General features: G+C 44.6%; 1 protein-coding gene across 4 annotated transcripts in view; it reads left to right on the forward strand.

Annotated features, from left to right (window-relative positions):
- Nucleotides 1-3099: 3099 nt before the first annotated feature.
- The window catches only part of Ntrk2 (neurotrophic receptor tyrosine kinase 2), a 346345-nt gene continuing 321595 nt past the window's right edge, over nucleotides 3100-27849 (forward strand). Inside the window, exons 1-2 of one of the 4 annotated variants that reach the window (XM_004862443.4) lie at nucleotides 3100-3303; nucleotides 3771-4342. In XM_004862443.4, coding sequence (XP_004862500.1) covers nucleotides 4131-4342 — 212 coding nt within the window. In that variant the 5' untranslated portion in view covers nucleotides 3100-3303; nucleotides 3771-4130. Of the gene's footprint in view, nucleotides 3304-3770; nucleotides 4343-5442; nucleotides 5575-27849 lie in introns of those variants that run through there. The other 3 variants (XM_021242569.2, XM_021242572.2, XM_021242571.2) reach the window with 3 other exon arrangements.

The following is a 27849-nucleotide window of genomic DNA, read 5'->3' on the forward strand; positions in this document are numbered from 1 at the left end:
CTCTCTGTTGTGAACTCTGGTCTTGATTTCCCTTGACTCTCAGCTGCGTCCTCAACTTAAGTAGTTGAACTCTACCTCAGTTCCCATTCTGCGCCATAGCATTCACTATTTCCTCCGTTATAAAAACTGTTGCTTCATATATTTTCCTCAGTGTATTGATTGGTTGAGAGAGTAAATCTGTTTACAATCCAGTACTGGAGAGTCAAATCAATTTCTTAGGTTATTGAAAGCAGTATAAACTGAAATGGTAAAGAATAAAAAAGAAAATATTGGCATATTCCCTGTACTAAGGGTACATAAGTTTTCTGTGAAGTGTTTTCAAGTTATATGCATTTATGTATGCACTGGGTTGTGATGAAAAAGACATTTTCATGGTCACAGCCATGGTCCAAATATTTGAGAAACCCTATGCTAAGATCATTATGGTCCAGTAGAAATAGGAACTTGTAACAGTCTCCACCCGTACACTGAAGGGGTCCAGGGAAATCATCTTTATTCCTCATTAGCCATCTGAAAAATGTGTATCATATCCTACAAAGGGGTCTGAAAATCTCTGTAATGATCTCCAGGAAATAGCTTGTAGGTCCTCAAATTGAACTAGATCCATAATTCAATCAATTAAAAAACAGTGACTGTCTCACAGTGTTCTAGACACTGTGTGTGGTAGTTATGAATTACTAGCTTAAAAGAAAGGCCAGTCCTCCCTGCCTAGGGCTGGAACATATCTGGTTACTACAGGAGCAGAAAGTGAGGTGTGAAGAAGTGGTCAGAACACAGGGAAGACTCAGAATCTTGAAGGCGAAAACGAACCTGTTCCGGTGCAGTTATTTAGTGGAAACAGTAGAGCCACAGGTATAGAAACTGGGATTTCAACTTTATTTTATTGATTCATTCAACATTCGCACAATTTTATATCCTTGAGATATATCAATGAACAAAATTGATAAAATTCCCCTCCTTCATGGAGTTTTTAATTATACTGAGAGAAATAAAAATAAATAAAATAAGTAAATAATTTGATAAATGGAGACACTATTGTGGACTAAAGAGTTCAGGGAAAGTGTGATTAGAAGTGGGCTTGCCTATTCTGATGTTAAGTTGGAGGTACTCAATGGAATATAGTCTAAATGAAATAGCAATATGCATCTATTCTAATAAACAGTCTACAAATATCCCAACCGAACAAGACTCTTCTGGTTTGCGGACCACTGTAACACTGCCAGTCCTCTGGGTGCTGCAGGTACACTGTGCTGTTTGTGGGGGACAAAGGGGTCTGAGAGACGGGGTGTGCGGCAAGTTATGCACAGAGCCTCCACTCGGAGTTCTCAGTTCCGCCGGGTTTCTCCGCTTGAAAGGTGGAGTTTCACCACGTGGTCTGGGTTTTGCCCTTGGCTTCTCCTTGGATGAGGCCGAGCTGAGGATGCTAGACCTCACTCTGGCCCCTGGACACCAGTGTGAGCCAGACCTGCAGCGGAGTTCTGAGTGCTGCAGGAGAGCAGCCCTGGTTACTCACAGTGACCACAGCCTGGACAGCAGCCCTGCTGTGCTTCCTTCCCGTGTAACAAGTAAGGCGGCCCAGAGAACCGAGCACTCGCCCTGACCTTTGGTTTCCCTATCTTTCCATCCTCCGCCTGTGACCCGTGACCCGTGACCCTTCTTGTGTTTTGGACTATACCCCGCGTGGCCCTCTCTGGCCTGGAGGCGGAGGTTCGCCGCCTTTTTCCCAAGCCAAGGCCTGCTGTGGCCGCCGGAGCGCCTCACCGCCGGGCAGGGACGCGCACGCGTCGGGCGCCGCAGGTTGCGCATCTGGCGCCGGAGCGCGCCCAGCGCAGTGCCCGCCACTATGGTGGCGCAGGGCTAGTGCTCCGGAGCGTGCCGGGCGCCGTCTCCCCGCGCGGGGGCACCAGAGCCCTCGGAAGTGTCAGGCACTGCGGCGCATTTTCCTAGTTCCCTTTTAAATGACTGCGGAAAAACAGATTCTCTGAGCCGCAAATGGAAAGAAGGATTCTCAGACGAGACTCGCGAAAGCCCCGCAGCCACCATTTAACTGCGCCCGCACAGCAGTTACGGTTTGACACCCGACCCTCCCCTCCCGGACGGCCTCCTTTGTCCCCAGTGGGCCCCGAGGCTCTGCCCGCTCCGGGGTTCTCCTTAGCTGGATGCACGCTGTGCTCCGGGCAGCGAGGGCGCCGGGCACGCGTCCGCGCACACCGCACGCACGCAAGGTACGGTGGGGAGCGAGGGCTCGATGCCCCGCGTGGGGGTGGGCAGCGCGGGGAAAGCAGCCCCGAGCTCGGAATGGCCGATTCATCCAGGTTAGGGCAGGAGAGAAAATGCCGTGGCGCCACACGCCAGACGGGCTGGGGTCGCCGCGGCGCAGTGTAAAGCCCTGCACGCCCGGGCGGGCGCCTTTGCCCTCACATGGCTCCATTTCGCGGACGTGTGACGGCAGAAAAGGGCAGGAAAAAGACCCACGTAAAGAGCTGAGTTGCATGTGGACACTCCCCTCCCTCTGCACAAGCACCCCAGAAAGACCCTCCCAAACAACCGACCCCTACAGAGGAGACTCAGAAAGGGGGCAGTGACCCCTGGTTGCCAGCGCAGAGCACGTTTTTGCGTTTAGTGTTATTTATTTGGGGCTAGCTCCAGTCCCCCTTAGGCAGAGAGGAAAAGGAGAAGGCAGCAGGGAGGGCGAGGAGGGGGAGGTTCCTATAATAAGAATCAGCACATTTTTCAGGCTGAACCAAGCCCGGCTTCCATTTCTAAAAGGGTGACAGTCTCCACTGTGGTGGCAGAAGGGACCTCTGTGGGAACTAGGGGCCGAGAGGCGTCGAGCGGCGGAACGGTCCGTGCCAGAGGTACCTGGATCTGAGTGCACACACGCACGCACGCGCGTGTCCACACGGCCGGGGTGTGTGCGTGTGTGTGCGCGCGTGTGTGAACTCCCACACGCTGCTGCTGTCTGCTCGCGGCCAGTGGCACCGCACCGAAGCCTCCCCCTCCCCGCTCGCCCCCAGATTCCCTCCCCTCCCCGTTGCTTTTGTCTGGAGGGTGTTATGCGTTTGTGTGTGGATGAGCGTGTGTGTTTTTGGATTTCAGACTAATTTTCTGGAGTTTCTGCCCCTGCTCTGCGTCAGCCCTCACGTCACTTCGCCAGCAGTAGCAGAGGCGGCGGCGGCGGCGGCTCCCGGAATTGGGCTGGAGCCGGAGCCGGAGCCGGAGCCGGAGCCTCGCCGCTCCTTCTCGCGCGCGCCGCGCTCCGAGCCAACGGCAAGAGGAGCCTGGACCCGGGCGCAGAGCTGGGTGAGCCGCGCGGACTGCGACCTTGGTCGCCTCGGGCCCTCGCGGTGCCTCTGGGCGGCCGCAGCAGCTCCCGCGCCACCTGCCCGCGCCCCCCGCGCCTGCGGCCATGGTGGATTCTGCAGCATCACTGGGGGCTCCGTCGTGGAGTCAGGGCTGCCCGCAGTCTGAGTGTTCCCCTTTAAAGAGCCCTTTGCCTGGCCTGTGCCACGGCATCTTGTCCTGGGGGCCCTGTCCCTACTTTACCTTCCTCGACCTCAATCTTGGAGAGACAGCGGGCACACGGGTGGCCTCAGTGGCATCAGTGCCATCCATGGGGCCAGTTGATTCCCAGGCCGGAGCCGAGCGCGCATCCATCCAGTCTCCTGGCTGGGGTCAGGTGGGGGGGAGGTGAGTGCGGAAGGAATGTGTCCCAGTTTGTGGCACATGGGGTGCTGCACTTGGTCTTATGCGTGTCTGTTTGTCCTCAGCCCCGAGGTGCGTGCCGGATCCCCGTGCGCGTCTAGCCAGGAGTCTGCGCCCTAGAGCATCCGCAGCGCCCGCGGGCTGGTGCCCAGCGTGCTAACCATGCGTCTGCGGCCACGGCGGAGTTGCGAGCACCTTTAGCGCCCCCTGCGAAGCACCTCGCGATGCCCCAGCCACTGTGAACCTTGCCTCCTTACGCTGAGCCCGGGATATCAGCCTTGGACACCCTGGACTCTGCGCGAGCCCGCGACAAACACAGAAGCGTCCAGACGGCAGAAAGTGCAGGAAGGCCTCCCAGCTCCAGCAGGGGAAGCCGGTGGGTGCGGCGCGGGGACACGCACCCCGGCTGGCACTTGCGACTAGGGATGTCGAGCTGGACGAGGTGGCATGGACCCGCCATGGCGCGGCTTTGGGGCTTCTGCTGGCTGGTTGTGGGCTTCTGGAGATCCGCTCTCGCCTGTCCCCAGTCCTGCAAATGCAGTGCCTCTCGGATTTGGTGCGGCGACCCTTCTCCTGGCATCGTGGCATTTCCGAGGTTGGAGCCCAACAGTGCAGACCCGGAGAACATCACAGAAATGTGAGTTCCTGGTGCTCTTCCTCCTTTCTTGCCTGGACCCTAGGGCTCAGGCTGGCTAGGCATACGTCCTGGATGTGAATGCTGTCCCAAGAGTGTGGAGAAGTCAGAGCAGAGATGCAGGCATGGGGCGACGGTCAGTTACCTGTTTCAGTGGCTGAGACTGCTAGGGCAGGGAGAAGCTCTGCAGTTTTACTTATATCTATGTGCCAATAATAGAAATGTATATATATATGTGTGTGTATATATATATGTGTGTGTGTATATATATATATATATTCCTTGTGGAAGGAATTCTACGTGCATTTTATATTTTGAAGATCTGCTGAGTGTGCTTTAGGCTTTTCACATGCAATAACTTGGTTTTGGGCATTTTTGTTTCATAAAATGCTGTATGTATGTTGTTAGCAGAAGTTCCAGTAATATTTACTAGAAAGGAGGTTAAAATAATTAACTTTCAGAAATCTGTTGAAGGGAAGGAAAGTCTCCTTGACAGCCTTCTCTGAGGCTCAGAGTTAACCAGTTTCCCTTCTCATTTCATCTATCAAATTTTGCTTAGGAGGTTTTATCCAGAGATAGCCCTGAAAATGATCTCTCAGTAAAAGGAGAAGTTCTGAGTGTTGAAATGCACTCGCTCAAAAGAGAAAATGTGATCGTTGGCAGCCTAAAAGCCTGGTCTGATTTAATTTGGACTTGACTTCCCAGAGATATGATTTTGAGCCAATTTGGATTATGAATCTTAACTGTCTGTTGAATACCATCTCAGGACTAGGTGGACCATGAAGTAGTGTGTAGGTTCGGGTGAATGCTGGCTCCAGCCCTGGACCTCTGTGTCCCCCAAGGTGATACAACTTGTCCTAGCTTGATGGAGAAGCAGGGCTGTGTGTCTGTTCTGAAGGCCTGGTGACAAATACATTACCAGGCAAGAACTCAATGTCTTTTTTCTAGCATTCCTAGGTCACCTCTGCAGAAGGCAATGCATTTTTCTGTCTTAGGGACTTTGCCACTTCATACATTTCATAAATGTGTGGTTGTATTCACCTGTGCAGAGAATTACAAGGCGAAGTTTCCCTTGATTTTCTTCACAGGATTTGATGCTGAGATAGGAAGCCTTGAAAGTAGGGCTCGGGCTGTGGCCTTCCGGTTGCCAAGTGCGCATGCTTTTACTCCCCCCACAGAAAATGCACAACCGCGTTTCTGCCAGCGTAGTTGACGAAGATAACCTGTTTTTTAATGTAAGTAAGAGACCTTCCTGGTCTCTGCTGTCTGTTCTGTTGTGAGGCTAGAGACAAGGAAATGACAACAAAGCCGCGGGGAGCAGGCTGGCCTGGCACAGCTGAGATTCGCAGAGCAGCCGCCTGTGGGGATTGTGCAGGATGCCAGCACCCCAGTGTTTCTGGCAGGAGAGCGGCAGCGGGTGGGAGAGGAAGGCTGGGTAGAACCCCAACTGTGCTGGCCTTGGGCCGGGCAGGCTGAAGCTCAGCAGGCTGGTCCAAAGAGTCAGGGACCTTTTGGTCAGAATCTGTGTCTTTTTCACGAGATGGTGTCAGACAGTAGTCAAATGGAGGAGGCCGTGGGATTCTGGGCCTTTCAAGCTGCCTGGAGACTGTGGGGAGGGCGTTTGTACAGTTAAACGGGGGGTTTCCCTTCTTGATTGGGTTTCAAGTCTGTGCCAGATGATAGACGTGTGGTGCGAAAGAAGCGGGCTATGGCTGATGATTTTCACTTTGATTTTTGAAGGCCATCAGCTAAGGAAACAATAAAATTCTTTCCATTTAAAAAGTTATTATTTCACATTTTCAAAGTCTTAGCTGTTTGATGTATATATTAAATCAATGGGTATGAACTGAGCTTTCTTGTATTTGTTCTCACAATTGTTTCTTTGGTATCTGATGGCAAGTTCCTGTCCGATTTTTTAAATGGATTTTTAAGATATTTACCAGAGCGTTTGTCGTAGTCACCCGTTCTGCCGCAGCATTGGCAGTTTCTGCTCATCCTTTCTTCTCTTTCTGATTTGGAAGTCCAGTGGGTTTGGGGGAGCTGGGAGGGCTGTAGGGAATTAACTAGTGGCCTTGGTCAGGCCAGGAGATGCCAGGTCCGGGAAGGTGCCTCTGCCTACCTGTTCCTCAGCTGCGCTCAGGCTCAGGCAGCTGCTGTTCCCGTGTCTGTCTGTGAAACCTGCTATGATACTTGCTTGGAAAGCACATCATAAAATGCTTTTGAATTCTGCCTTTGTGATCTCACAATGACACCAACAGATGAGCTTGTTTCATTTTCATCCTTATAAGACACTGTCTGTGCTCTTTTTCTTACATACTGATATTTGTTTTGAGATGCTTGGCCAGTGGATATAAGCTACAATTGTAACCAAATTACAAATTTTTAAAACTTTGTTCTTTAATCCAGGGGTAACCCTAAAACAGTAATGTTTTAGTTTGCTGGTATGTAGCGGAGGTTACATGTTTTTATTTTTTGGAAGCAGGAATAATGTATGAAATCTGTCATTAGAACTCGATAAAGCAACAAATTAAACATAGTGTATCTTTTAGTGTCTAATCTAGTATCTTAATATAAAACCACCATACTCTAGGGTTCAAAGAGAGCCAGTGGCAGAACATTTAAAAAATATATGCAAAGATTAATTTACAAGTTGGATACTTTTGTGTTTGCAGGCATATTTCAAGTTAAGCTGACATACTGCTATCAGAGTCACTGTTACAACTTGTTTTATTAAAAATCTTCCCTTCAGAGTATTGTTTTAGATCCTTTCCTCACTAGGGTGTCATAGTTGGTGCTATGCATCTCTTTCTATAGACAGATGCTGTGCCTGCTTATTATCACCCTGGTGAGTGGTCACTCCAGATATTTGGAATTGATTACACCACAGCAGCACTAAATTAAGTTGAAAACCTATGCCAGTGTCACACAGAAGTGGAATTTGAGAGTGAAGCTTGCTGTTGTTAATTATGTAACTGGCCATTTAAGTCTCAGTTATGTCACATGCCAAAATGCATAGCAAAGGGCAAATTCTGTCTCATCCAGGTGATAAAAGGCATGGTTAAAATAAGTTAGGGATTGTTTTGTTACTGTGGTAGGAAACATAATATAGATGTACCACCCTAACTGTTTGTCAGTGTTCAGGACAGTAGTGTTAACTATATCTTTCCCCCTCTCTGTGGCAAGGCATGGATTTCTATATTGTACATGTTTTGTGAAGGCCAGCAGGGATCTTTTTCTGAATTTCATAAGTGTTATTCTCTTATTTGGGGTAATATTTGTAAACAAGTGTAATATTTTTTTAGCACAACACAAACAGAATTGAAGCTTCTCTTCTCAGAGCATCTATGTGCAGTTTATTGTTGGCCTGGTTAAGCAGCTGTAATGTTGTGCCATTGGTTTGGGACCCCTCACCTTCACAAGCTTTGCCATTGCAATTAATTGTACTTTAAAAAATCCTAGCATTCACCAGGATTCAGTGAAAGGCATCAGTCTTTATTCCTCTGATACTTGCTTCTCAGCTTCTCCACTGGGGATTCTGGAACTTTGGACTGTGCTTTCCCTGCATTTAAGAACCATTCATTTACATTTTGAGTGTGGTTACATAAGCCACACTGGACTTGTTAATAAAGAAAGCAGTCTAATTTACATCATTCATTATTTAGCACAGTTTGTAAGCTGGAGTTGAAAGCTGTCTTCACGGAGGAGGTATTTACCGATTTCGGCTCAGCACAAGCTCTTGAAATCCTGCAGCTCCATGTCTCCGATCTGCAAAATGGAGAATTTTGTTGTACTGGGTCAAACAATGGAAAAGCTCCACAGCCCTCCTGACCCTGCTTTCTCCCGCCTCCCCATTCCATCACCCGTCACTGACTGCACAGGAGAGTGTGTTTGGTTTTTTTCTTCTCTGAAAAGTGATATTTCCTGGTGGGAATTCAGAGCGCTGGTGTGAAGAGAAGCGCCTGGATCCTGTGTTATTATAAGCAGGTAACGGGAGGTTGAGTCAGTGTGGCCACAGCTTTCTCCTGCCGAATGGAGGCCTGTTTAAGGTCGATCACTGTTTCTATCTCAGAAACCTCTTTCTGTGTCTGTTTCAATATTCCCTTGTGAAGACATCTTCTAAGCTGAAGACTTGGCTGAACAGCTCAGTTGAGGTCTCTTTTTCCCTAGGAACATTCTGTATGATCTCTTGGAGTATATCTAGGTCGAAGGAGTATAAAACCTAGAGTTTTTGTTTAGCTGGGGAAGGGAAATTGAATTTCTGTTCTTTTCCTTTTTTTTTAATTGCCTTGGATACTAAGCAAGTGCTCTGGCTTTAACTCATTGCTTATCTTGCCTGTTAGGGAAAGAAACCTTATCAAACCATTATTAAATACCATTCAGTGGCATTATCCTTCCAGCTAATTTGACTCTCCCTCTCTAAGAGCTTCTCATAAGTTCAGAAAATATAAAGTAATGTGAGGCACTAAATATGTTGCCTTTGGGAGCAAATATCAATATGGGGTCTTTCTTGATTCCTGCAAACGAATAGGAGGATTTGGGGGGAAAGATACGGAGGCAAAGCAAACTTTTTCTTTGCTCTGTGTGTGTGTGTGTGTGTGTGTGTGTGTGTGTGTGTGTGTGGCCTGAACCTTGGCTTATGAATAGTTAATTGATCACTGTTCTAATCCACTTGGTCAAGCTATTTTAAAACACACATCCCTTCCTCCAGTCCCAAATGACAGAGACCTGAGCCCTGCAGTGGCCTGATAATTTTAGCTACACATTTGATCTCCAATCGATCTCCATTTAAAAAGGCAACGATGCACAGAATCAGGGTGCCTTCTCGCCACTTGTCTTGCTCTCTGGAGTGTCCAGGGGCCTGGGAGGTCATAAATATTGATCTGGGAGATGAATGAGTGAATGCACCTGAAGAAAAGGAATTTTGGTTTTCAACTTCTGAAGAAAAGTTGTGCAGAGATACTAAGTTCTTTATATGTTTCCAAAAATAAATAAATGAGCACCTAGTAGAAAGCTGGAGTCAGGAGACTTGGGAGGATATTCCTAAGCCACCACTAATTGGGTACCACGTCTTTGAGCAGCCAGTGGCTGCTTGGGCCTCAGCCAGCTACATGTAAACCAGGGCTTTGGATTTGATGCTCAGATGTTGCTTCTGCCTCTGAGGCTCCACAGAGTGTCAGCAGGGAACCCTGGAGTTCATAGAGCAGCTGGCCCTGCCTGGTACTCGGGGGCACAGCACATGACTCTGAAGACCTTTGGTGCCAGGGTGTGGATGTGTTGTGGGGACATTTTTGGTATTGCTACGAACTCCCCCAAACCATATCTTTATAAGGGGAAGCTGCTGATGAGGCTGGTGGCCTTGGCATTGGAGTGATGAACCCACAGTCCCTGGGTCAGTGTTTAGAAGAAGTGAGTGGGGTCACGTTGATTCAGGACCTCAGACAGAGAAGCGGCACTAGAAGTGAGCTGCTGCAGCTTCGTCTTTGCAGAACCCAGGGCAGTGAGGAGTGGCCCAAGGCTGCAACTCATTAGAGGCCTTGCAGGCACCAGAAACCCTTTCTCTGAAGATCCTCCTGAATGTCAGCGCCTCTGCTTGAGCACGGGTCTCCTCTCTTTCCTGTCCTTAGACAGAACAGCCAGCTCCAGCCTCTCATTTGAGAAATAATGGCAGAAAGAAGACAAGTTTAGGATGGCTAACTCCATGCAAACCACCTCTCTGTGAGAGAAAGTAACTAGAAAGATCAGGAGCTACTGATCTCAAAGCAATGCCTTACCTTTGCATAACAAGTCTCTTTTGTTGAGTTTACAATTTTTTAAAAATTTCAAGTGATGCTCTTCTTTAGGGAATTCATACACTAAAGTTGGCTGCAAAGGGAAGCCCTCCTGGGTTGGCTGCTATGAGGGATGGCATCCTTGTGTGTGCGGCGCAGTCCTGGTGGATAGGTGCTAGAGAGAGGCTGAGGAACACAGCACAATGAAAGAACTCACAGTCCTTTCTGTGCAGTCTGCTAGCTCTGAGGAAATACCTGGGCCAGATTTCTCCTTCGCCCCAGCATCCCAAGGGGCCTAAGATTGGTAACTGAGCCAATGAACAAAATCCAGAAATCAATCAGCAACCACTCTGTGTTCTCTATGGCTTTTCCAGGAAGAACCCATTTCTGAGACATCCTTGTGTTTTCATGGAGGCTTCTCCCCTGGGACCTGGAAGGCATTTTGCCGGCATCTGTGGTACTGGGAATTGAACCCAGGGCCTTCACATGGAGCTCTGTCCCCACCTCTTTTTTTCATTTTTTATTTTTGAGAGAGGATCTTGCTAAGTTTCTGTGTTGGGTAGGCTGGATTTGAACTTGTGATCCTCTTGCCTCCTGCCCCACCCTGCCCAACTGGACATCTGTTTGTGTGCAGTTAACCCCTCCCCTGCACGGGTGAGGCAGGACCCAGCTCTGAGGGGCTGTGCTCTTTGATCCAGCAGCGAAGCAGGACTGGCCTGCTCAGCTCCAGGCACCCCAGTTGGGGTTGGTTTACAGAGTAGGCATCGTGGCAGGGAAGGAGGTGGCCTGGGCCCTTGCCTCGTTCTTTCTCCTTCCGAAATCTCCCTGCCCACTCACTCCTCTGGCAGGCTGTGTGAGCAATACTGCATCTCTGAGTAAAGAATAAAAATCTATCGCTCACGCACGACTTAAGAGTCCATTTTTTTTTTATTGCAAATCGGGGCCAATTCCATTGTTTAGCACCTCATCTAGTTCTGTAATCGTCATTTCTCCAGAATTACCTATACACCCACAAATATACCTACACAAACTAGAAAAACATTTGTGTGTGTACCATGGGCCTGTGAAAATATACATCTGTGGTAAATTCCATTGTGATCTTTTCAATTTAATGTCTTAAATTATGAAATTTTTTCTGCTAAGGATTTTCCTCCTTCACTACCTTTTAATCATTCTGGCCAGGCTCTCTTGGCCAGGATCTGATGGGACATCTTCTCTAGGTAAAGTATATAAATGTTAGTACACTGGCCTTGTAGCCATCTGCTACTTAAAAATCCATGTGTCTATCTTTTGATCAGTTTTCAACATAAATGAAACATATAATCTAAACCAAAAGATATTGGAATTTTGGTTTTCAACTTCTGAAACATAGTGCAATTTAAAGATAGGATCTTATAAGGTGTAAGCTTTTAACCGTGGCTCTTTCCAGAGCCTCTAACCCCAGTCCCTTGCTGAGAAGTGCAAGGGCCCAGGCCTGCGTGTCTGACTCTTGCTCACTGTGATTCAGGCAGCTTACTGTCCCAATAATGTGTGTGCAGGTTGGGAAGTGCAGGGCGAAGGAGCTTGACACGATGACCTCAAAATTCCCTGGTGAGGTACAATTTTTAAAATATGAAACCAAACCAACTACCCCTCTCAAATTAACAAATCAACAAACCAGCACACTTTTTAGTTTCCTGCAGGTTTACTTCAAAATCATGCTGCTGCCACCCCAAACTCAAAAAACATTATGGCAGATTTTGCTTCCTGGCTCTTCCACCTGTATCCCTGGGGCCGTGATCTGAATCTGTGTGTCCTTAGATTCGTACACTGGAACTTAATTCCCAGGGTGGTAGTATGGGAGTCGGGGAGTCCAGGAGAGCAGAGCCATCAGGAATGGGTTTAGTGCCCTGATTGAGAGGCCCGAGAAAGCTCATTTGTTCTTTCTGCCACTTGATGACACACACAGATGCTACATCTGTGAGAAATGGGGCCTCACCAGACACCAGATCTACTTCTGCCTTATTCCCTGCCTCTTGAAGTGAGACATACATTTCTGTTGTTCAGGAATTAGCTAGCCTAAAGGATTTTGTTATAACACCTGAACAGGTGAAGACACCTACGGTTAGCCACCTTTTCTCTTGGAAACTCTTCAGTCTCCTTCTCTGCCTCTCACACCCCCTCACTGTCCACAGCTCACACACATGTGCATACATGTACACACATACACACACACACACACTCATATCTTATGCAGCTGTTTGAATGTAAAGCCCCTTTGATGATTGTGAAGAAATCTCAGGTTACGGATGCTTTTGAGGGAGTGACTTGTGGGAAGCCATCATTGTTTCAGCAGAACCCAGGCTGGATAAAGTTAACACACACAGAGGTGACCTAGTATAGGAACCTGGTGTAACTGAAAAGTAGGATTTGAGGTTTGCCATGGTTTGGGTTCAGATGATTCTCAAAGGTTCATGTGCCAGATGCTTGGTCCCAACGCACTAGCATTGTTAGGTGGTGGGACTCTTCTCAGTCGGGTCTGAGTTGGGGGAGACTTGGTCATGGGGGCTTAACCCTCATGAATGGAGAGTCTGTGTTAGGTCTTTGGGGAATTAGTTAAGTCTGTGAAATTGGACTAGAACAGGCTGATGTAAAGAGAGTCAGCCTCCCCTCTGTAACCCTCTCACACTGTAGATTGCACACGAGCGGTCCCCAGTTCTAAGTGGTAGTAACCCAATTGAGTTTTGTTATTTTCTCTGTAAGATAATTTTTTACGCTCTCAGGGCTGCACCGACTCACATTGCATTGGAGTGAGCTGGAAGCCTCTGTGATTAACCTCTGCCTTTAATGACCTTGGAAGGATGGAAGGCATTTTAGATGCCCCTTGTCACTCTACCTCTATTAAGATCTCATCCTCTTAAAGTCTCCTCTGCCAACCACTTTCCCTGTCTCAGCTCTATCTTCAGTTCACTTGATACCTGAGACTGGCATTGGAGCAGGACCACCATGTCTCCCCTATGTTGTAGAAGTTTTCCTCTTAACACTGTTCCATACTCCTTCCGCCCCTTTTTAGTCACTGGCCTTTTCCCTCCTTTTGAAGACCAGTTATGAGATGAATCCATATTCATTATGTCTGTTTCCTCGCTTCCTAATCCGGTTTCCCTCCACTCACCAAACTCAGTCTGTCACAGTCCCAAAGACCTTCAAGGCATGTGTTCCTGTGTCCGAATCCTATTTGACTTCCTAGCAGCATGTGGCTTCATTTCTCCCTTCCTTCCCAGAGCATCCTTTTCCTCTGCCTTGGTGTCACCACACCTTTCTTGTTTCCCATCTTTTTGGTGGGGTTCCCTTTACTCTGCTCTTCCCTTACAAATTGATGTCCCGTAAGTTTGTATCCCACAGCTCTATCTTTTCCTGGATTATCCTTGAGAGTTTTTTCTTGTTCATGGGTTTGGTTGTCTTCTTCATGCTAATAATGTCTCAACCTGTGTTCCTATCAATGTCAAGTAGTTATCTTTGGACCCATGTACCTCTAGCTGTCTAGTGAACACTCCTCTTGGGTATAGGATACTATATCACACTGGACATTTACAAATTAAATTTCCAGATCTATTCCCTGTTTCCCTACCTTAGTGGCCCTATGGTCCATTCAGTGACATAGGCCAGAAACCTGGACTCCTCGGTCTCTTTAGTCCCCATATTCATTCACTTTTGGATTGCTGCAATTCATTTTCCTAAACATTTCTTATATTTGATTAGTTTTTAAAATCTCGACTGACTATTTCGTCTTTCCTTCTTCAGATATTGGTTGGGATCTTCTCTATGTCAGGCACTGTGCTGAGTGTTTGAGATACGGTTAGAAAGAGTGACCTGATCTCTTCTTAACAAGATTATAGTTGGGGGATGGAATGAAGATCAGATAAGTTCTTACATGAAAATGATTTAATGATGCCACCATAGTCTTTGTCCAGAATGCTGCAGCAGCTCTGTAGCGTCATTCCCTTTAGGCTTGTCCCCTTTACACAGTGTCAGTACCCAGAGTGGTCTTTTAAAACTTCTGATCTTATCACGTCACTGCTTATAATTGCCCCGGAGTTCCCTGTGTCTCTTAAGATAAAGACTAAAATTGTGGATATTTTCTTTTAGTTTTCTAAAACCATAAACCCAGGCTGTCATTGTATTGTATAAAGAGGCATACAACTCTCACATGGAACAGAATACACAGAGCAGCAAAGCAGTTTCTTTCTACACCGACAGACCTATAAAGGAGAAGAAAGTATAACTGCAAGCTTGCTTGGTGATCTTGGAATTAGAGCAGGGGCATTTAATTCTGCATTTAAAATATTTCCTGGCATTAAGCTGAGCTTGCCCAGGGTATCCATCTCCATAATGGGAGAGCATCACAAAGTGAATGTGGAGCCTGAAGTATGTTGGTCAGACCTGTGTCTCCCACATGGGCACTGCTCTTCTCTCCCTTCTTCACTGCCCCGTGCCAGTTCTCTTCCACACATTCTTTCTCTGGAAAGGTTGCAGCCTTCACCCAAGACCTCCCATGCTGGGAGCCTTCAGATTCTTTGGAGTGATTTTGCACATCTTTTCTCTGAAATGCATTCTTATATGGGATTTTATTAGTAATTAACTTTTTTTTTAAAAAAAGTAATATTTGAACATGATAAGAAATGCAAACAAACTAAGGGTAGTAATTCATACCTGTAATCCCAGCTATTTCAGAGGCTGAGACAGGAGGATTGCGAGTTTGAGGCCAGCCTGAGTGACTTACTCTGACCCTATCCCGAAACATTAAAAAATATGCCTCAGTGGTAGAGCTTCCTGGGTTCAATTCCTAATACCACAAAACCAAACCAAACAAAAACCGCACACAAAACCAAATCAAACCAAACTTAAATCCCACACATACATACAAATTTACAAATGCAAACAGTACAAAGGAAAAGTTGGTTTCCCCCATTATATATTTCAACCTTCAATCCCTCAGTTCCACTCTTCAATAGCAACAGCTGATTTTAGTTTGTGTGTCTCCTGCAGAAAGTCTACTTACATACATGGCACACGTGTAGCTATTTTTATTTCTACATAAATGAGAGCATGCTATAATCATTGCATATCTTGGTAGTTCTTGCTTTATGTATCTAAATAATTTCCCCATATGCGCATATGTACACCAATCAGTTTTTCTTCATAGTAATTCATTAATAGGCTGCTTTATCTAACTCGCCTCTTAAAAAGCAATTTGTAAAAAGAAAACTAATCCTATAAAGCTTCAGGAGATAAAAATGTAGCATTGGTATGTAAATGAACAGACGGGTTAAGGGAACAGTACAGATCCACTGACACCGCTTAGTGTGCCAGTTCTTGCACATATACGTGATTTTACACATGAAAAAGTTCCTAGAATTTGATTTGCAGGGACATTTATCAGACAGTTGTGATTTTGATAGATTTTCCAAGTTGTCTTGCAAAAGAGGTCTCACCATTCGCTCTCCCCCCAAAACCAGACGTGCCTGCTTTTCTCCAGCTAAGCCAGTGCTACTCCCAGGCACACCTTTTGACTCCTGCCAGTCAGATTCCTGAGAAACAGTATCACAGTTGTTTTGTTTTGCAGTTTTGTAATTATAATTCAGGTTGAATGCCTTTCATGTGTTTGTAAGTCATTTGTATTTCTTTTCCAGTGAATTACTTTGTCATATACCTTAACCATTTTCTTTCATTATTGGTTTGTAGTGGCTTTGAAAAAAATGATTCAAAAATCTCTTCTGACAGTAGGAACATTTGTCCTTTGCCTTGCATTTTGTATGTCTTCTCATGTCAATTATGGATTATGATATCCTTTTCTTCTCCTTTCCCCTTTCTTATTCTCTGTCCTTCTTATAGAGTAGAATTAATTTTTTAAAACTGAAATTTACTGTTTCCTTTATTGCATATATGTTATGGATAATAATTGTCTTCCCTTCTCTCACATATAAACCAAGTTTCTTATATTTTCTTCCACTATTTTTACTGTTTCATATTTTCATACTTAAAATTTTATTCTACCTGGATTTTTGAAATATGAGAGGTGTTGTAGAAATTTTTAAATTATTTTTTCAAGGTAGTCAGACAGCCTGTTAGGTGTCTCAACACCATTAATATTCACTTCTACCTTTTCTTCACTAATTTAAAATAACAAGTTTATTAGAATAGTAGAAACCTTTGCATTTGAGCCCATTTAGGTATCTGTGTTATTCCCTGTCTATTCACATACCAGTACTATACTTCTGTCTCCTGAAACTTCATAGGATGAAGTTTTTTTCCCCTGTTGGAGTATGAGTCTTATGTGTCCATCTTTTCTTTCAGAGTTTTCAGGACCACTTATTTTCATGATAATTTCCCACATGAATTTATGGAACTGCTTGCCTAGCTTTCCCAATTTTATTGATGTTTTCCAGTAAGATAGCATTACTTAACAGATCAGAGCTCCTGATTTCTTCACAAGTCTCACACATCCTGTGTCCTCAGATTCCAAGCTGTCTCTCTAGCCTCATTTTGTGTTTCCCATGCTTCCATGCCGCAGCTGCGATGCAGCCACTCTGAGCTGTGGGCCTTGACCTCTACTCTCACTTCTCCTTCGGGCTTGCTGGGGGCTCTCCCTGGGCCTAAGACTCTTTCCTGCTCAGTCCCCCTTGTTTACTCTTGCTTGTCATCCAGGCCTCAGCTCCCGGGTCAGGTGTCGTGCCTCCCAGGATGTGGGGCTTGTCCCTGGCACCCCCTGTGCTCAGACAGCACCATTTCCCAGCCCCAGGTCTGGCCCTCCCCATCCTGGTGCATGCCTGTGTCCCTGTCTGCACACACCACTGGGACACAGACTGCACGCAAGCAGGGACGTACAGATCTGGTGCACAGCTCTGTCCTGGTAGCCACGCTATATCCCATTTCCTGTGTTATACAGGTGCACATGATATACACATATGAGCACTGTCCTCACATACGCATGAAGCTGTCCTTCAGAATTCCAAATCAGAGTGCTTATGACTTGGTCTCTCAGTCACTGATACATAAATCTCTAGACATGACTTTCCTGAAGTCATCAGTTTAACATGTTTATGTTTATAAATACCCTTTATAGATAAAACACACAATGCTAGTTTGTATGAAGTAAGACATCAATTGGAAAATCAAGGAGGCAAAGCCTTAATGAGGTAAGCTTCCACCAGGAAGCAGGGCCAGTAGAGAGAGGGAAGCGTGCAGGCAAGCAGATGGAGACAGATATGGGGGAGGCGGGTTCAACAACAGAGATGAAGCCAGGGAAGAAAGAACTATTCCGGGGACATCTGATCTCCAGCTGACAAATGGGTCTAATGAGAAAGATTTGTGCCTCTCTGTCACATAATAGCCAATAATGGAGAGTCTTGTGGATCAATTGCAGTTTTCCCTGCTACTGCATTTATGGTGCTTCACATAAAAAGTGGTACTGGAGTGAGATTTCAAATGTGATTTATCCTTCTTGTAAAATAGATGGTAGACGCTGTTCATTTCTCTCCAAGAACTACAAACTTCAGGGGTATAAAAAGACCATGTTTCAGAGCCAGTTTAACATACCATCTCATATATACACTTTTGTGATTTTGCAATCCAAATGCATTAGGCTGATCTTATGAATGTTTAATAGAGCTTCCTTTATATTTATAATAACACTATCAGGCATCTGAGAAATTTTGATAGTTGTTTGCAAAATGGATCATAAAACAATTGATAGATGTATGAAACTAGAAGGTTAAAAATAGAGTAGGGAAGTCTATAGGTGAACAGATTGTGTTGAATAATCCAAAAAGATAATTCTCCCTTGAGATAAATAGCATCCATTTATTTATGTTTACACAATGCAACGTGTTCATAATATATGTACAAATGAAAATATTTCAAGTTCCACATGTATTTTGACAGTTAAATTTTTTTAAAGGAATGTGCATTATGGAACTGACTTACAGTATTTAACCCTGAGGAGAAAAGTCTGATTTTTGGTTGAGTCACAGGTCTCACGGTAATCCTGGGTGACTCTCTGGCATTTAACTTCTCACTGATCTCATTTCTTCTCTCAGGGAATTGCTCTCTCACTAGTAAAATAATGACTTTTGAAGCTGAACTCACTGGTCGCTTTTATTTACTTAGCCTGCTCTAGAATCCACGCAGTTATTACTCTTTCTTCATTGCATTTTATGTCTATGCATATACAGCTCAGAAAGTGATAGATATTCTGTGGACAGTCACCTCTACCCATGAATAGCCAAAAGGGAGGTCAGTAATGAACTATTTATACGTGTTTTGTTGAATGATTGATTGTTTTGTACATTAATTTAGTCAGTCAACAAATATGTTTTGAGCATGTCTTCTCATCTGGCTTTTTTTTTTTTCAGTTTTGAGTATCAAGACTTAAGTCAGCTCTTATCATGTATACTTTTTATACCCCCTGTTTCAAGGGTACAAACAGCCCACCCCCACCCCGGGTGGTCACTCGCTCTCTCCCAACATCTCAGGGGACCTCACATGCAGGTGTGTGGACAATCCAAACCTCTGAGGTTGGTCAGCACCACTGCAGACAGTACGTTTGTACCTCACTCTTTCCTACATCAGCACACCACAGGGCATGCACACCATGGTGAAGTGCAACATCAGTAGGACAGACTCAAAGGAAACGCCTGCAAGTCCCTAAGAGTGGAGTCAGGGCCTCTGGGTAGGTAGGAATTCCAGGATTCTGGGTACCTTGTCAATGAGATGGTGTGATCTCCAAGTAAGGGGAGGATCCTGTTGGCCCTGGGCATCCATCCTTGCCTCATGTGGCACTTGCTGGAGGAATGCTGTGCGGGCCTCCTGGGAGCCTTGACTCGTGCCCAGAGCTCAGGGTGCTGTGAGCCAGTCCCCTCAGGTTTGTCAGTCTGGCCTCTGTGTCACCACAGCTTTGAGCTACAGTGAAGCTCAGGACCAGGGTGTGGGCCTGAGAGCGTGCAGTGGGGTCACCAGGCTGGCCGGGTGGCTGTGGCACCATGTCCCACCTGTCCCTGCAGGGTTGATTTCATCACGGGTCACAGGGAAGCATGGGTCTGTCGCCAGCTTGGAACGGGATGGTTACACATCATCAGCCACCACTGTCACCTCTCTTTTTCTTCACACAGGTTTTATTATTGCTCCTAAAAGGTCTGAGTCAAAATGTAGTGTTTCAAGAGTCAGCTCATTATGACTGAATACTATTTTTTGTTTTTACTGTTATCCCAGGAAGATCTTTGGGTGAGAAAAGCTATGCTGAAAACAATTTTTTCCTTAGTATTTACTTTTTCTTAATTGAAAAATCACCGACAGTCAGTTGACATACATTGGTGGACTGACCCATTCATTGTCCATTTTGTTTGTGTAGGGAATGACACTTGTGGGAAGGCAGGATTACTTGGTGGTTAAGACCTCCTGTAGTAAGTGTGGGGTAATCGGCCCCTGCTTTTTTGCAGTAGCCACTAAATCTTTCTGCATCTCAATTTTCCCATCTGGAAAAAGGAATCATAGTAGAACTTTTTTTCATTGGATTTCTGTGACATTAAATTGGGCCAGTGCATGTAAAGTGTTTGTCATAGCACCTCACACATAGTTTGCACTCCACTGATAGATTTTATTTTGTGTGGCTTTCCCTACCTGTATTTGGGGGGGTGGGTTCTGTAAGGCTTGGGGAGACGTGAGAAGCAAAAGGATCTGCCTCCAGTTTGGCACTGAGCATTTAGTTGTGGGTAAGAGGACAGATGTAAAGGGTGCTCATTTCCTTATTGAAAATGGGACATGCCCTTTGGCTGGTTTGCACATTACTGTCATCTTGTAGGACCTGCTGTGCTTAGCTGATTGGTATATTGACAGTTTCTGTGCTGAGCATTCGTGAATCAGATTTAGCCACTATTTTATTCAGGTCTTAGCCTTTGTTCTGCATTTTTGGTGTCCTCCATAGTCTTGATCCATTGCACTTATCAGGTTGCTTACTAACAGTTCCTCTAAAGTCTGAGGTAATCAGTCAATCTGAACTCCATTTGCTCTTTTAATTGTTCTTCTCACCCTTTAATTGTAAGCCCTTTGTAAAGTATATCTTTTTTTCTTTTTAAAAATTGTAGCAAAATACAGGTAACTTAAATCTTGCCATTCTAACCATTTAAAAAGGATAGTTCCATGGCATCAGTATCGATGTGCGGGCGACCATCACCACCCACCATCTCCAGAACTCTTTCATCTTGCAAAACTGAAACCCTGTGCATTACACAGTGGCTCCCTTCCTGTTCCCCTGCCCTTGGCAACCATCACTCTGCTGTGTTCGTGAATGTGACTTCTCTCAATACCTGGGAAAAATGTGTGTTTTTAAACAGTGATGTATCCCTTGAGGTAAAGGTTGTTATAGGAGATTTGTTTAGGATTTGTAGATGCATTTATACTTCCTTTCTGCAAAATAACTTCTCTGGATTGTGGCCTTATACAAACACTTATAATTGGGATTCCTTTCCACTAGTATTTTTGTAGTTTAACTCCAAAGAGAGTAATCTATGGCTCTCTATAAAAATGACTAGAGGTTAACCCGAGAAGTGCAACACTGAAGATAAAATCGAAAATGTCCCTTGCTTTGGATCTGTCTCTTTACTCCCATCAACTATAAATGTTGGTTGGAAAATTGTGCCAAAGTCGAAACAGTCTCTCCATGAGATCCTAAACTTTTACCACTTGAATCATTCTTCCTTCTTGACGTTAGGCCCACTGTTCATTTTCCTCTGTGCCATGCTTGATCTCTTCTGACACTGGCATGGGAATATTATTTCCAAAATTTTTTCTTGCGTGGTATGATTTAGCATGACTGAAGGCCAAGAGCTCTCAGGCTGTATTCTGCTGTGATCTGTGTGGACTTGAATGCTTCTTAGAATTCTTATGGCCCAGGCTGATCACCGGTGTTTCTTCCTCATGACTCAGAAATAGAACATTGGTTTGCCTGAAGTAACAGGGAAAGAAAAAAAAGGCATTAAAAAAAGATAATTTACATATTTGGATTTGAGTTTTAATTTTTATGAACATTCATTCTGCAGTGTAAAAGAAAAAAATTTGTAGATAAAATTATTCACTAACCCATTTCTTGGAAGCAAAAGTAAGATCATTCTACCAGCATATTGTAGGTAAAGGCCACTTAATTTTTATTCAATGAATGCCAGAAATGTAACAATTTATCACCAGTATTTGAATAACTGATAATCATCATTGTATATAATAAGGTTAATAGAGTAAAATGAGAGGGAATAAGGAGCGAAAAAAGACATAAGAACTCCATCTGGCCCTAATGGGTGGCGTAGTTGCTATAACTGAGCTCAACATTCGTCCTCAGCTTCCTGGCAGTGAAAAGAGAAACTCATTATTAGGAAGGAGAATGCCTCCTAATTCCACAGGAACACAGCTTTGTCTGGCACTATGTCTTGAAAGGGATTTCTTCTGAAGGAACAACAAGTGAGGCAGTGCTTAGCTTTTATGGAAAATACAGAAGTAGATTTCATTTTCTTCTTCCCGGGAAGGCTCTCTTCCGAGACCCAGGGGAGAGACAAGGACATCCGCTCTGCACAGAGGATAAAGTGGTCCGACAACTTAACCCTCCAGTGCTGTGATTGTAAACTGATACAACACAGGGTCTCAGCTCCTGTCCCCACCTGTCCTTGGCTGAGCCAGGCTTGATAGAAGCTTGTTCCCTCTGACCAGAGCCTGGAGGATTTTATTCTCGGTTTCTGGTGAAGGCCATGTTTATTTTCTTTGCAAAGCAGACAAACAGATGGTAAAGGCTGACATCTTTTTACAGAGACTGAGATCCTCGGCCCTCATGCTCGTCCAGGTGGAAGCCACTCTGCCTGTGTATGGAGATGAGCTGCAGCTTTACCAGCAGGCAGATCTAGGAGTGCTGGGGAGGCAATTCTGTGACAAATGACTGGGACCCCAGAGTTCCATCCTATAGAGTGGCAGAGATGGCTGTGGCCTGGAAGTGATTAGGAGTCGATGTGCCTAGGTGGCTTCCTGGGCCATCGGAAAAGCTCCCTCCAGTTCCCATGGTGTTTGCAACCCTCAAAGGGGTGGCTCCCCATGTGAGCCTGCCATGATGCATTCACTACAGAGTGGCCCCCAAGTCACAGAATGAGTTCCTGGTGTTTCATACCGGCTAATAGTAGAACATACTGCCTCCAAATAGATACTATAGCTTAAACTTGTACCAAGCACTTTCTTGGCAGTGGTTCAGTATTGGGAAGATTTCTGTTCTGAAGCCCTTCATGAGTTAATGTGGTAAAACTGTGTCATGGTACCTGTATAGGAACTCAGTGTCCATTTGCTGTGGTGCTTTACTGTGTGTCTGTCAGCTTTCTGTCATTGTGGCAAAATACCTGCAGTCAGCAACTTGAAAGATGAGAAGGTTATCTTGGCTCATGGTTTCACCTCATAATCATTTGGCTCCTTCGCTTTTGGGCCTGTGGTGAAACAAAACATCATAGTGAAACAAAACATCACAGTGAAACAAAGCTGCACAACTCATGTGGCTAAGGAGAGTAGGGAGAAGAGAGAGGAGACAGAGAGAGAGAGAGAGAGAGAGAGACAGAGACAGAGACACAGAGACAGAGACACTTGTGTTCTCAATGGCCAAATGTCCTACCAGCAAGGCCCTGCGGTTTCAAGGTTCCCCCATCAGTGGCATCCCAAGCTGGGACCAACCCTTCAGCATTGGTCCTTTGAAGCACACCTAAGATCCAGACCATAACTGTGTGATCTATCAAAAGACCCAAGATCTAATGTGAAGTATGTAATGACATTAAATAAATTGGCTGGAAGAAAAAAATTGTAACCGAAAATACTCTTCTTCTCCTGAGGATTATATTTGCCACCATCCCAAGTATCACATTATACTTGGCTGTGTCAGGATTTGTTTTTGTTCATTTTCAACAACAGAGGAAGTTTCTAGAGATTCTGAAACAAATAGAGGTAATGTGTACTTTCTGTGCTATTTTGTTGGTGAGACTCCTATTAGGGCTCTCTGGGCTTCTACTATCAAGGTAGGAGAACAGTTGGAGCCTTGAAGTCTCAAAGGACATTATAAGCAGGAACTGAATCAGGTGCCATAGAGTCTCCCCACAAGCCAGTGAACAGCGAAGGGCAGTCAGGATGTCACCAACAGGAAATGCCCTCTGACCCCCCACCCCAGGGGTCCTGACCTCCCACTGACCACTGGCAGGAGGTAGAGTTGGCTCAACTTATGAATCTCCATAATTTTAAGAGAATATGGGAATTCAGATTTTGAAATGTGAATTTTTTAAATGAAAACATTTTACTGACTAATCAAACAAACAAAAAACCCAACAACACCCTGTATTGATCAGACCCAAACCACATGCTGCTCGCTGTGACTTCTAGCCAGTTAGTTTACAGGCTTTGCCTCTCACATGCTTTGTTGTTTGGTGTTGTGTCTTACATCTGGATGGGAGGCCACGCTAATGAATCCAGGTAAACTTACATTCTCCTGCTGAAGACTGACGTGTTTTAAATGGACTAATTTTTTCACGATTCATTTTACTGATCATAAATTATGGTGTTCCTTGTTGGAAATCTCATTAGTAGAGACAGGCAAGAATGATGCTATATAAACTCTCAGAGAAAAATACAGAGTGTAACTTTTTTTCAGAATATTTTGGGGAATTTTTTTTTTTTACAAACTATACACCCAAGAGAAATGACACATTATCAAGTCTAAATTTCCTCTTCCACATATGTGGGCACTGGAAGCCCACTGAGGTTAGTTAGTAACCTCAACAGCTAGTTAGTAACCAAGCCAGGCCTTGGCCATCATCGTTTTCTGTTCATTTTAAATAATTGCTAGCATTAATTGAGGCCTTCATATATGAACCAATTTTCTTCCCTAACAGTCCTGCAGGTGGTTATTGTTAATTGTCTTACTTTACAGACAAAGAAATTGAGGCATAGGGACATTCCCCAGGTTACATAGGTAGGAAGAGATGAAACTAGTACAATGTGCTTATCCCTCATACTATAGCACTTGAATTCTTTTCAGGCACTTGAATTCTTTTCAAATTCCCAGGGCACTTAGGCTGCTTTAGGAAGCTTCTGTACTCAGACTGTGGCGTTGTATAAGAATCCGAGGATCATACGAGGCATGGTGGCACAAGCCTGTAATCTCAGCACTGGGGAAGCTGAGATTGTACAAGATTGAGATCAGCCCTGGCTACATAGTGAACTCGAGACCAGCCTGAACTGAACTACATAGTGAGACCCTGTCGCAAAAAAAATCTGAAGATTTCTCATCTCCTATTATAGTTCTATGTAAATATAATACAGGAGATTATCCTAAAACGTATCCTTGTTCCTTTTCATTGAGTGTAGTTTTTGGGCCATAATTATTTGTGAAGATCCATTATGTAGAAATTCTAGAAAATATTCCTTATTGAAGTTGCTGGATTTGTAAGTCCATAGTCTTAGTGATTCTGAATAGTGGCTGCTATCTAGACTCACACCACCTTCAACACACCTGATCTTATCTGATCTTGGGAAATATAGTGGCTGTGAGCTCAGGCTTTGGGAGGCATGCAAGTCTAGGTTGAAACCCTGTTTTGATAGCTGTATGACTTTGGGTAAGTGACCTGGCATAAGTGTGCCTTAGTTTTCTATTCTGAAAAATGGAAGAAGTCATGGCATTGTCTTGGTGGCATTAATAGGTTATGAGACAGTCTCCCTGTGGCCCTATTCGTGGCCTCCAGTTCCACTAAATAATACCTGTTTCAGGTATTATTTCAAAGTTCATGATCAAAAGGGATCTGGACATGCTGATACTTAACAACATACATGAGTAGGCTCTTCAAATTCAGATTTCATAGGCTTATGTGTTTATAAGCTTTGCATTCATGTCCCCACAAATGGAGTGGCATACAAACTCTGGAATAAAAGCATAGTGGGAGATACTCTAGTCTTGCTTCTTGCATTGGCTAATCACAGTATCACCAAGTTTGGTTCCTGGGTTAACTTTAAAACTCTTTCTCAGCTTTTTTGCTTAGAAACTGAAGCTACCATGGACTTAGGGAACAAGGATGGTTAAAAAAAATATTGCATTCCCTGTGGAAGAAAACTTATGGTAGAATCTTATCTGAGTTGAATCATCTCACCCATGGCTCTCATCTTGGGGACATATCACAGTCACTGATAACATTTAGGTTGTATCTGCTTTGATAAAATCTGTCAGTCTGTCATCCATCTATCTACTATCTATCTATCTATCTATCTATCTATCTATCTATCTATCTATCTATGTATATGTATGGGTGGAGGTGACTGGGGTGAGCAGGAAGAAATTATATTTTGAAGAGTTACTGTTTGAAATAGCTACTGTTATTTCCATTTCATTTTGATTTATTCCTGGTAAGGAAAGCTAAGCTATAGGAAACTTCTACTTTTGAACAGTACTGCTAAGCTAATATATACTAAGAAAATATGCATTAGAAACTACTCTTTATTTTTGGGAAGATTACCTAGAGGAATTATTTGGTAGGTTGTTAAAGCAAATGTGGAATCTTTTAAAATGTGATGAGGACCCTTTCCAGGAATCCTGTAATTTAAAAATTTTTCTGCGAATTTTTTCTAAAATTATCCCTTTTCTTTTCCAAAAAGCCATCTTTTTGTTAAGCCCAATGAGAGGAAATTCTTAATCTTCAGGGAGATGACTTAGTAAAGGTTTGGAATGTCAAGTTGAGACTGAAGAAGGTTTGGTGACAGTACAAGACAAGATGGCAAGTATTTGCTTAAGTTAAAGCTCTCGATATGTTGGCTTTCAGGGCGTGATCTTAGAGTCTTTCTTCATCTGAGCCTGCCCTGGTCTGCCCATGATTCATATATATATATATATATATCCATTGTGCCCTCACTGGACAGTTGCTTGTGTTTTGCTAGGAATCTTTTCTTTTTGGCTCATCAAGCATTGCCACAATGAGCATTGTCTTCCTGAGAACATCTACTGCTCTCCTTCAAGATCTAAAACCACTAGATCTGAAGATCTGGAGGCCATTTCTAACCTTACTTTCCTCATGGCTTCCATGGCAAATAAAGCCTCATATGTCCCAGAGCAATTATCTTTTGTCACTTAAGAAGTAAGTCATTGCTTCAGTCTATTGTATGCTTGAAACCTACATTTACATTTAGATTGGATGAACAAAATTTCATCTTCAAAATTGGCTCTCCTCTCTCTATTATTATTTTTCTTCGTTTCCTTGATTTGTGCATGTTCAATGAAGTTATATGATCACAATCTTCATTAAGTTTTCTCATGTCTTTTGTGCACATGTGTATATATCTAGTTTTCTAAGTGGGATATAACAGCTCCAGGTAGAAGATCAGTGTCTCTTCTACCTGAGTAGAAGTGCAGACATTCTGTGGATATTGCTGGGAAATGGAGATGCAGTGAGATGAATAGGGGCCCTACTTTTGAGATGTTAGTAGGTGGGACATTAGATTGGTTAGTAGAAAAATAAAATTGTGAGTATGAAGAATACCTCCCTTCCCTCTAACTCTTAATTACAGACTTAACAAGTGCTATAAATGCCAAAAGATGCTTGCCAACTGATGGGAAAAAATGTTCTGACTGAAAAAAGCATTTTTGGTGTTGCCCTACCAAACACTTAAGTGGTATTTCAGGTCTTGTAAAGTGTCAGAGTAGATTTAGATAAATACATTGAGACACCCAATGCATATGGGATTCAACTTTTAGGTCTTGGGCTGTAGAAAACGTGTGAAAAGAAAGCTATTAAAAACAGTCCTTATCAGGCCAGGAAGACAGCCTCAAAAGCACAAGATCATGAGTTCGATCCCAGGTACCAAAAAACCAAACAAACAGACAAAAACCAGTCCTTATCATAGAAGTCCTGGTAAGGACTTGAGGAAGGAGGAAGGCATGTTTTGGGTGACGTAAGATGGTTGCAGGTAACCAGGCAGATGGCTGATAAGCTGGGGGCAGGATCAAGGAGGTGAGGCAGATTCTTCAGGGGGGTCAAATTTAAGATTCCCATTCCACCTAGTGTTGTTGTTGTGACATAAAAGCTGCAGACTTCTAAAAGAGAAGGAAGTCAACCTCCGAAGATCAGGGGGAGAAACTTAGCTTTCTTGTAAGAATCCAAGCTCTGTCGACCTGCTGTGAGAGTCCTGAGGGCAACTGCTGGAAGGCAAGCTGTGCCTGAAAACCCTGGGCCTTCAGCCTTTCTAGATCCTTGGGCATTGGAGGTTGTTGTGGGCCACACTCCTGACAAAGACCTGTGCCAAGATGCTGGCCCTCATTTCTACTTCCTTGGGGATGAAACCCTTGCTGGAGATGTGCTGCATTAAGCAGAGCCCTCAGCGTGGCACTGCACTGGGCGGGGGGTGGGGGGGGTGGGGTGGTGGTGGTGGTGGTGGTGGTGGTGGTTTTCTGGGGAAAGCCTTGCTAAGGGACTTCTGGCTGAGATGAGAGTCAGAAAGGCCTTGTGGCCCAGGATCTCCAGGAGGATGCGGTGGAAGTCACCAGTAGGGGGCAGTGCAGCATGCACTTCGTCTTCTGTCTCCCCAGGGGTTCTAACTCCTCATCATTTGGGTAGCCCAGGGAGCCAGGGACCAGAACCCAGGTGTATTTATCCACAGAGTCACTGAGAATCCCTAGTCAGCTTCCTCACCATCATTTCATGATGATGAGGTGATGTCTTT

The sequence above is a fragment of the Heterocephalus glaber genome, unplaced genomic scaffold, assembly GCF_053883595.1.
Source record: "Heterocephalus glaber isolate CG9 unplaced genomic scaffold, H.glaber_assembly_v1.0 deba00000546, whole genome shotgun sequence".
NCBI classification, from domain to species: domain Eukaryota; kingdom Metazoa; phylum Chordata; class Mammalia; order Rodentia; family Bathyergidae; genus Heterocephalus; species Heterocephalus glaber.